General features: G+C 40.5%; 1 protein-coding gene across 1 annotated transcript in view; it reads left to right on the forward strand.

Moving 5' to 3' along the window:
- Window positions 1–10711, forward strand: part of FNDC1 (fibronectin type III domain containing 1) — a 94410-nt gene that overhangs the window by 55696 nt on the left and 28003 nt on the right. Inside the window, exons 8-12 of the mRNA XM_081856518.1 lie at window positions 360–478; window positions 575–686; window positions 1341–1700; window positions 6363–6428; window positions 8992–9141. Coding sequence (XP_081712644.1) covers window positions 360–478; window positions 575–686; window positions 1341–1700; window positions 6363–6428; window positions 8992–9141 — 807 coding nt within the window. The remainder of the gene's footprint in view (window positions 1–359; window positions 479–574; window positions 687–1340; window positions 1701–6362; window positions 6429–8991; window positions 9142–10711) is intronic.

The following is a 10711-nucleotide window of genomic DNA, read 5'->3' on the forward strand; positions in this document are numbered from 1 at the left end:
GTGTTGGACATATATCCAGTTTATTCCCACTGAATATAATTGGGCTCATATAGTTTAATCAGTGTATGTATGCTAACTGTTAGAATCACTACAAGTTGCTTTTTAAACCTGCATCCCAATGGAATACCTGCATTATTTCATAAATGAATATATTGTACAAGTATGTATATAAAATACATTTATATGTTAACATATGTTTTATTAAACAGCTTTGGGGTTTTATAGTTTTATAGCATACCAGTTTTATTAAATAAATATATATTGTGTTATTATAAATATTTGGAACTAAAATTTTACTGAATGGACAGAGTATAGACAAAGTAATGGATAATGCATGCTTTGTGTTGTATATATTTCAGGAAATGGTGGCAGGCCCAATCTAACCACAAAACCAGATCAAAATAATAAAGTAGTCCCTGGTACTAATGGAAAGCGAAATGGACAGAAAATAATAAATGGTCCACAAGGAATAAAGTGGGTAGGGTGACCTTATTTGAAAATACAAAATACTTTTAAGATTTAACGTTATATTATTTCATGTTGGAGAGCCTTTCAATCTACACATTGCTTTTAGATTGTAGATCTTGACCGAGGGCTGGTGCTGAATGTTGAAGGAAGGTACCTCCAGGATTCCCAGGGGAAACCTCTCAGAGTGAAATTAGGAGGAGATGGCCGGACTATTGTTGGTAAGCAGCAATATGAACACAGGGCGGAATGTGGGTTATTCAGAGCATGGGTTCTTGTAACACAGGAGGGGAGACCTGTGGCTCTGCAGGTGTCACTGGACTTCAAACCCCCTCATTATCCATGACCATTGACTATGCTGGCCAGGCCAGTTCAACATTTGAAAGGCAGCATCTTCCCCATTCCTGTTCTATTGAGTTACTTGATACTTTTTCTATCTGATGAGCTGAAGAGAGCCCATTGGCATAGCAATCGATACAATACAAAGCTATGAAAAAGATGGGAAATTGTATGTGTGTTTGGTATTCTCTAGATACTAATGCAGCATGCCTATGAATATCATTTGCTGGGAACTGCAGGTGAGGAGAGTGCTGCTGCATTCAGGTCGTGCTTATGGGCTTCCCATGAGAATATGGTTTGCCCATGTGAGAACAATATGTTGGACTAAATGGGCCTTTGGCCTGATTCAGCGTGTCTCTTCTTAAGTTACAGGGCGGCCCCTACATCTTGCTAGCTTTGTTGCAACAGAAGTATGTACCTATTCTTTCTAACAATCCCTCTGCCCCTACCCCAGTAGTCCCTGAAAGGCCACGAAGCAAAACTTCACGGTATTAACTGTATCTGAGGTAAATTTTTGTCTTCATTTGTTCTTTTAGATTCCAAAGGGGCTCCTGTAGTAAGCCCAGATGGTTTGCCGTTGTTTGGGCATGGGAGATTTAGCAAACCTGTAGCAAATGCACAAGATAAACCAATCATCAGCCTTGGAGGGAAGCCCCTGATAGGCCTTGAAATGGTTAAAAAAACAACCACTCCTTCCACCACCACCACAACAACCGTGAGGACAACTACTGCCACTACTACTACCACTCCTGAACCTACCACTCCTGAACCAACAACTACTGAGCCACCAACTGAGAAACCACAGCCTACCTGCCCGCCTGGGACTTACGCAGAGTATGATGAAGAGGGGAATATTGTGTTAGGATTTGACGGTCTGCCTGAATGCAATTCTGAAGGTACTGACTTTTATGCTAGTTTATATGTATTTCTATTAAATATGTGGTATTTCTATTTAAATAGTTCTAGTAGCAGTGCAGACAGGTAAGATTTGGGTGACAGGTACCTTATAGGAACACTGGCCATGGATGAAGCAACAAACCAAGATGTGCCCGCTCCCATTTCCTCCCGTTTTCTGTTGTGATGAATCATCATGCTGCTTGAGTTAGCAGAGATGGAAGAATATTGCATACCATCCTTTAAAACCAGGAGGAGAAGCACATCCTGGTCTTTAGTTGTGTAAAACTAAATCTCATCCCTAATGAGTATTGGGTGGGTATGCCAAAATAGCACACAAACCTGCCGGCTGCTTTGTTGTTAAGACATTAGGGCCGTGGTTCCCAACGTGGGGCACACGCTCCACAGGGGGGCAATTTGAGAATGAGTTTTTAACAGTGAATGGCCTTTGAGGCTTCCTCCACGTGAACAGGAGTTCACTTTTTGAATAATAAGACTTATACGTCATGGGCATCAGGATTTTAGAGGTGCATAGGTGGGGCATGATCAAGAAAAAAGGTTGGGAACCACTGCATTAGGGTAAGGCCTTGACTTAAATGATGTGTTTATCATCTAGAACAGGGAAGGGGAGCCTATGGTTGTAAGATGTTTTTTGGACTACAGCTCCCATTATCCCTGACCAATGCTAGTTGAAGCTAATGGTTGTTGGAGTCCAACAGCATCTGGAGGGCCATGGATTCCCCAGGCCTGATATTGAGGTCAGCATCCTCTGCTTTATATTGTATCCCTGCCACTACCATCATGGAGCCCACCATTTACGATGTGGTAATCTACCATGGAGTGCATGTCACTACTTGCCAGATGTTAAGAAGTTGGGTGAATCCCATTTCTTGCCGAAGGGTGTGGGGAGAAGTGTGGTAAGATTTGGCAAGTCTGTACAGATGACTGATTTACCAAGTGGTCACTTGATCATTTCTAGTGTTGCTAATCTAGTTTTGACTGTTTTTGTACTATGCACTGAAATTTTATTTTTGCAAGTCACTTTGAGACTTCAAGGGAAATGACCAATGAATCAAATCAACGATTGTAAAGATGCACTATGGTAGGTTAACCATTCCATAAATATCAAGGCAGTCATGACATTGAATGTGTATTATCTTGTCACCATCCGTATTATATATCCATTCGAATTTCAATGCCTTCACCCTGGAACACCACATCATGAAATGGCTTCCTGCATTTAGCCGGATAATAAAATACTCTTAAGGAATTACTTATAAAAATGGCCACTAAATGGATTTAGTATCAAGGAACAAGAGCGGGATTAGCATGGAGCACAAAGAAGAGGCTAGAAGGAAAGAACCGAGCAGCTGACCATGAACCCGAAAGAGGAAGCAGAATCTCAGCAAGAAAAACAAGAAGGAAATGACTCCCCTCTCTCCAAATTTGTACTAGGTGAGTAATCTCTGTTTGAGGGTGTTTTAAAAATAAATAAATCTGAATGAAATTACTATGGTTCATTAGCACTATTGGCCGGGCTCTCTGGAGGAGAGATGAGGGAGCCAGCTGTGAACCACCTAATCTGGTGAGAAGATCCAGCCCCCGCTGAGGAAGGCTGTTTTTGCCTCTTGATGTGCAGGAAATATATTTTTAAAATTTCAATCCCACCTTTCCTCCCAGATGAATCCAGGCACTTTGTTTTGTTCTTTTGCCTGTTAGGGGCTATCTGCACTATACATTTAAAGCAGTATCATACCACTTTAAACAGTAATGGCTCCCCCCTCAAAGAATCATGGGAACTATAGTTTCTTAAGGATGCTGAGAGTTGCTAGGACATTCCCTATTCCACTCAGAGGGAACTAAATAACAGCCAACTGTCTGGCACCAAGGAATACCTTAGTATTTCAAATATAATGCTTCGCGAGAACCCTTGTACACATAATAAACCTTTATTATCACTACACCACCTGTGTGCAGTGAAATTAAATGAGTCCCCCCACCCCCATACACTCAGTCTTGTTCGCGCTCTGTGTGCTTGTTGGAAGTCAATTGCACAATTGCATACATTGTATCTGAACCAAACCAAGTTATAGTAAATACCTTTGTGATTTTCTCTGCACGTTGCAATATTATTATAAAATTGAATTGTTGATTTTGTCTTATTTTAGTTTGTTGGAATTGGATTTTTTCAAATGTTACATATTCTGATGTATATTGGTGTGTGTTGAGAGCTGCTTTTGGCATAGTTCACTGTGGAAATGTGGCATATAAATAAACTAAAACCGAAACTGAAATTAAATTTAAATCAGTAGCTGCCATCGCTGCCTTTGTAGCTGGAGTCAGTCAGAGCCCCATTTTCTCAGGCGAGGTGGGAATGAGCAAGACAGAAAACAGGGACCAGGTCATACAGGACTCGCAGCTAAATGTTATCCAAGTCTATGTCATTATTTTTTCTCTCTTGTTTGCATCCCTGATCTCAAGCCCCATGGGAGCTCTGAGGCATATATGGAGCTCCAACATCAGTGAGAGGCTTTCCACATATATTGCATTGTTAGAGTCTGCTCTGTGGAACACAATGTTTGTGCAAGTGCACATATGTGATCAGAGCTGCTCCTCAAACCAAAATAGATGAATAAGCATGCACAGACTTCTTGCTTTGGATATGTACGTGCTTAGGGTGATATCTGCCTAAGTAATATTTGGGAATTTGATTTCTCTCTGTGTGTGTATTCTTTTCAGCTACCACTTCTCCAGCTGGCCTGGCCCTAGCATTGCTAACCACACAATATCATTTATGGAATAAAGCAAATCTACTGAGAGACTGATGTTCTGCAAAATAAACAGCTGCCCCTGTTCAGAAGTCCAAGATTTCAAGGGCTCTTCTTCCTGCAATTCAGATGGAAGTGTGGAAAAACAGAATGCTGCCTGAGCTATTTTTGCTTCTTACACACTGAAACACCTGAGCAGTGTAGCAACGCACCTGGAGTGTTATGAACATTTCCATGAAGGATAAATGTACGAGCTCTGCTGAACTTAGGCTGGCTGGTTGACAAAAGCAATAATGGAGAAAGCATTGCAAAAAAGACCTCTACCCAACAACCACATCTGAAGATGGATGCAGTCTTACATTACGTATATTGCTACCAAATGCAGTAAAAATTAGCCTGCTAAGAAAGTTCCAGAATGTTCTCTCAAGATGGAAAAACAAAGCAGCATACTCAATAGAATACACTGTCATTTCTCAGGAATCTGATATATTGACATGTTTCCAAACAGGCTAAGAAAATGTGGTGTGAAAAATGCTGCTGTGGGTTCTACTAACCCTTTGGTCCAATTTCCTGCTCAGGATTTATAAAGATGACTTTACCAGATATGATTCTGTTTTATAGTCAGAGAATACACGAGGAGCCCAAGCTTATGTGGCACTGAAACTCCAGACGGCTCAACTTCTTTGAGGAACTTTAGTCAACAAAGCCATTAAAAGCCACTTTTATAACTGCTGCTATCACATTACTGGAAAATATAGGCCTATAAACTTGAAGAACAGTAATAAGCATGAAAGTATTAAAGGACCAGTCTTTTCATATTTCCTGCATATCTGAGTTTCAGTAATTTGCTGGCTGTGTTAATTTTTCTTTTTTCTTTTAAAGATGCTTGGTAAAGCTAGTGTTTTTCTCAATTAGCTTTCTTCAGTGCATTCAGAATTCACTGGATTGATGCCCAATAGACTTTCTGTAAGCTTGGGGGGGGGGAGGGTAAGTGAGTGGATGGATGTACCGTCAGGGGACAAGCTTCAAGTGAAAATGATGTGGTTAATATGCTCATAAGCAGAAATGCTGGCAACACTTTTGTAGAAGAATGAACCATTTTTCTGTTACTCCCTGCTCCCCAGGGTTTGCTTTGACATGGAAACAACAGTTACATTAATTAAACTGCTTTTGAAATATATAAAATGTAAGGGCAGAGCCAGGAAATAAAATACTGGTTATGCTTCAAAAACAATGCTATTGCTCAGATATCGTTTACATCTGCTTGTTTGCTACTGAAAATGGAACTTTATCAGCCAGGAATTAACCATTTGCTTTACCATGAATCAGATTAATATTAACATTTTTTAAAGCAGTGGATTAGAGTCTGTTTTATGAAGAGTTGCCATAAATAGGTAATACAAGGCTTTTTAAAAAAGTGAAATATTTGGGAATCTGGTTGACATCAAAAAATATTACCGGTAACTTGTTTAAGGATAGCTATAAAATGTATTATGATAGCACTGGATAGAAAAATATATGGCAAATATTACTAGGCTGTTAATAGTCAGAGGTTTAAATCTAATTGTTTGCACAGTTGCGCTTCTTACAGAATATTATCTGTAATTAATATTTTAAAGGAAAGCATACATTTAACAATAATCTATATGTAAAAGTGCCCAACATTCTGTCACTTTCTAACATGACCAAGGGACAGAATATACTAGAATAGAACTATGCAGATAGGAGCAAGCTTGCTCATGAGCATAGCACCTTTACTAGCTCCCATAGAAGTGATTATCTGTCATCCATTTGTATGGGAAAAATAAAGCTTTGCACTGGGTGCACTGTTGTTAGGAAATCTCTAGGGCAAAGGGGGACCTCCTTCATCATTCCAATGTCTTCTTCTTTCCATAGATACATTCTCAGGGCTTGATGCAGATGTGGCGGGAACCACAGAGTCATATGTGATATATGATGGAGGTAAAAGTCCTTTTCTGGAATGCTTTGAATCCCTTTCCTTTCTGCACTGTGATCTGATAGCATAGAGCCAACACTCAGGTCTAAATACATCTGAACAAGAAAGTGTAGCTTGCTGTTCTGTTTTTAGTACTCTCAGGCTCTCAGAGCAACAACTACCTATTATTATTATTATTATTATTATTATTATTATTATTATTATACCACTGGCCTTCATCAGTAGATCTCACAACATAAAAATAAAAGATAAAAAACACAAAATATGTAATAAAAAAGAATAAAAACAAACCAATAATTCCCACTCCCACAACACAGTTTAAAGTGTTTTGGATGGATGTCAATCAGCCAAAGGCCTGGTTGAAGAGAGCGCCTAAAGGTGTATAATGAAGACACCAGCCAAACCTCCCTGGGGAAAGCATCCAACAAATGGGGAGCCACTGCAGAAAAAGCCTGTTTTCATGTTGCCACTCTCCAGACCTCTCGTGGAGGAGGCACATGATGAAGGTCCTCAGAAGATGATCTCAGGGTCCAGGTAGGTTCATATGGAGAAAGGTGGTCCTAGAGGTACTGGGGTCCTGAGCCATTTAAGGTTTTATAGGTCAAAACCAGCACTTTGAATTGGTCTCAGAAACTAATTGGCAGCCAGTGCAATTGGGCCAGGATTGGAGGAATATGTTCAAATTGTCTTGCCTCGGTGAGCACCATCAGAAGTGATGGTGGCAGGTCCACTTTTGTAATGAGGAGCTTTTATTTAAAAACAAACAAACCTGAAATTGATTGATGGATTTCATGTTGAAACAAGGATCTGCTCTGATGTAGAAAGGACTGGGCTTATTCCAACAGCCAAAGGAATGCATGACTGAGGGTTACTGAAGTCTATCTCCATCCACTGCTTTACTCTTCTGTAACCTTGTGTACAAGTGCTTTTCTTTCGACCCAGCTCACTTCATATATTAGAGCTTGGCCAAAGAGGAAAGGAAGGCAGGGAGACAGACTGCAAGAAAGTAAGTCTTAGGCTTAGGGGTAGCAGGTGGGTAGTTTAGTTAGCTAGCTAATTCATTGAATTTCTGAATTGCTACCCACAACAGACAGTCCTGAAGCAATTTACAAGAATTGCTGTCAACATTTGACCTACGTCTTCTTTCTGCATAAGGGGGAAAGATCCAGGTTGTTGTTTTTTTAAATAAAAAACCTGATCTTATGATTTATCTGTTTCTCAGTTTAGTCTTATTTACCAAATCCTAGTTCTTTCAGAGTTTTTGTAGCAGGTATTCAGTTAAATATTGCCAAATAGAGGGCATGCATCACCCAAAGGAAGTGTGAAAAAGACACATATTTGCGTAAAGTGTGCATATACTAATATAGAAGTACTATAATGTGAATAAAAATACAGTACATCTCACCACAAGACTATGGCCACGTGTTCTTGCTCAGTGTATTGTCCACATGCTAAATGTGGATGGGCAATTTCAAGGCTCCTTCTTTTCTCCCTTCGACTGGGCAGGCCTCATGCAGAGGATGTCTTCAAATAGAGGACTGCCCTCTGTAAAGTAGGGCACATGGTCACCTTGTTTCAGAATAGTATCCTTGGGCATGACCCAATTTTATTTATTTCATTGCAACATATGTACACTGCCTTCCTCCCCATGAACAACATTTGAAGTAACTAACAACAAGTGCTTAAGACAAGCCATTCAAACAAGCACAAAGGAAAAAGTGGATTAAGAGATGCAAAACAAAGCAGCAGGAAAGTAATGTTGCCAATAAAGCAAGTCACCACAAATTAAAACAGTCCCAGCTGCCCAGCTGCCAAACCTAAGTAGACACAACTTGGGCAGAACGAGAAAGGAAATGCCAAAAGCCCAGGTACACAGGACAGCCTTTGTTTGGCATCTAAAGGAAAGTAGAGAGAGGACCAGGGTAGGGAGGCAGCAGAAACTTGATTCAGTTCACATTTGCGGACCCAGTTGCAGTGCCATCCACCCTTCGCTGATAACTAGATAACTAGACTCAGGCAAATACTGCGCTGCAGAAGCAATGCACGGCTAGCCTTTTATGTGTTGCTATCTGGCTTGGCGTGGCAGTGGGCAGTAGCTGGCTGGCCAGCAAGGAATTCTCTCACAACCTGGGTCCTGATTGGCCCATTTGAACCTGGCTTACTGTGCAGGAAGTTACGTCCCCATAACTGTGCTGGCAGTGGAGGGAAATCTCCACCAGCCAGTGACCATGTGCCTTCCAGCTGCTGGGAAAGAGGTGGAGAGCGAGGGTCTGCAACCGACACCCGGCAGGAAAGCGGTGAGCGCCTGTTACAGGAGAACTTACCTGATTTGCACTTTCAGAAACAATATGCGAACTGAAACACAGTTGGCTCTTCTCCAAATTTTGCAGCGCAGTTCTCCAGCATAAAAGTCCACGTATTAGTGTAGAAAAGATTAACATGCATTATATTAGGGGAAATGCTTTGCAAAAATGATCACATAATACAAACATGTATGTTGGGAAAAATTCACTGAGGAATTTTCATAAGGATGTTCCTTTGATGCCCCTCATCCTCTTTCTTATGTAGATTATGAGCTTTTTGAAACTACTTTGGCGCCCACAACCACCACAACCACTGCCGCGACCACCACCACCACAGAAGCATTGCCCGAGTTCAGTGTGGTGGGCTCGGATCCTCTGTTAGAATATGACGCTGCTGGAAAGAGGCGTTTCAGTGGTAAGCAATCAGTAAGATTCAAAGAATCACGTGTTATCATGTTACTACTGTATCCTGTATGTTGTCACTAAGCAATGTGTTTTAGGAGGGAAGTGGCTATGAGTTATTTATTGCTTAGGATCTAGTAGCTAAATTATGGAAGCAGTCCCCCTTCTCAAAAGATAAGCAAACCCTCAGTTAAAGAACCTTTGAGGGGGAAAAGACACATTATGTTCACAAGCAGACTGACACATGGTAAAAGATTTTGATGACGATTAACCTTTCTTTATAAGGGTGTTGCTCTCACCCCTTGATCATTTGGTCAGTATGCCAAATTCTAACAGTACTTGGAAGAGAAATCAGCTGAAGAAATGCTCTCTTTAAGAAGAAGGAAACACATAATGCAGAAGATCTATTCTCGAATGGTCCAAATAGGGACACTTAAGTTAGAAATAGGGAGTGTGTGCATGTGTGCATGTTCCCACATTCTGATAGGGAAATATTTTCCTAAAATCAATATTCATGCCCGATGCAAATGCAGAAACTATTGACTTATAGGAAAAGAGATGGTCTATGCAGAAAGAAAGGTATGAATGATTCTCAGTCCTACATTTGCACTTCACCAGGCAAGTCATTTTCCCTCTTTTGAAACTGATTCAGCTTCATCTGGACTTAAATAGGTTTTATTGCTACACTTCTGCTCCAAAGTCAACCTTCCTGGAAGGGAGAAGCTAGAAAGTAATGAACTGAGTTTCATAGGATTTTCTTAACAGAAAGCAAACCATACTCATAAGAGAGAGAGAGAGAGAGAGAGAGAGAGCGCGCGAGAGAGAGAGAGAGAACACAAACATAGAGTCAGAGATATTAAGATATTAAGACACTCTGCGTCTTGGTGTAATTGCAAACATCTGATACCCTGTTGTTTGAAATAATGTGTATTTGTTTCATTAAAGTTTGCTACATAATGTGGAATGAAGCACTCCTTTGAATTTCTAGTTTAGGCCTATAAGGAAAAGCCTTTTTTAAGTTGGGGGAGGAGAGAGAAATATTAAGATTTTGCAACAGTGGTTAGGACAAATCTTATCTCTGGGTTAAAAGTCCCATTGTACAAAAAGGAAAGGGGAGCAGCACCAAAAGTAGCTGAAGAAACAAAGAAGGAAGTAAACATTGGGGTGACAATAAAATTTCCCAACAGGGGTAACAGTTACAGATTCCTCAGAGTTCTCAATTGTGAGAAGGCATTGCTTTATTTTTATTTCATAAAATTTGTATACCACTTGATTGTAAAAACAAAAAGAAGCATTTTACACAAAGCTCAGTGTACTTTTTTATGGGCAGGTGCTTGCAAAGTATGCACTTTGTCTCCTTTCCTCCTCACCCGCTTTGGAAATAGCCAATGGAGGCCTCTGTGTCCTTGAAGGCCCAACTGGGCATTCTGCTTTGGGCTATCAATCTGTTTCTATTGTAAATTTTGGCAATTCACAACTGAACTGAGCAGCAGCGAGGCTTGCTTCTGGTGTGCTGTTCACAGAAATGGAAATGTTCACAGAAATGTTATGGATAGGCTTTGAAGTGTTGCTCCTCCTCAAAC

This window comes from Podarcis erhardii, assembly GCF_964252035.2.
Source record: "Podarcis erhardii genome assembly, chromosome: 3".
NCBI classification, from domain to species: domain Eukaryota; kingdom Metazoa; phylum Chordata; class Lepidosauria; order Squamata; family Lacertidae; genus Podarcis; species Podarcis erhardii.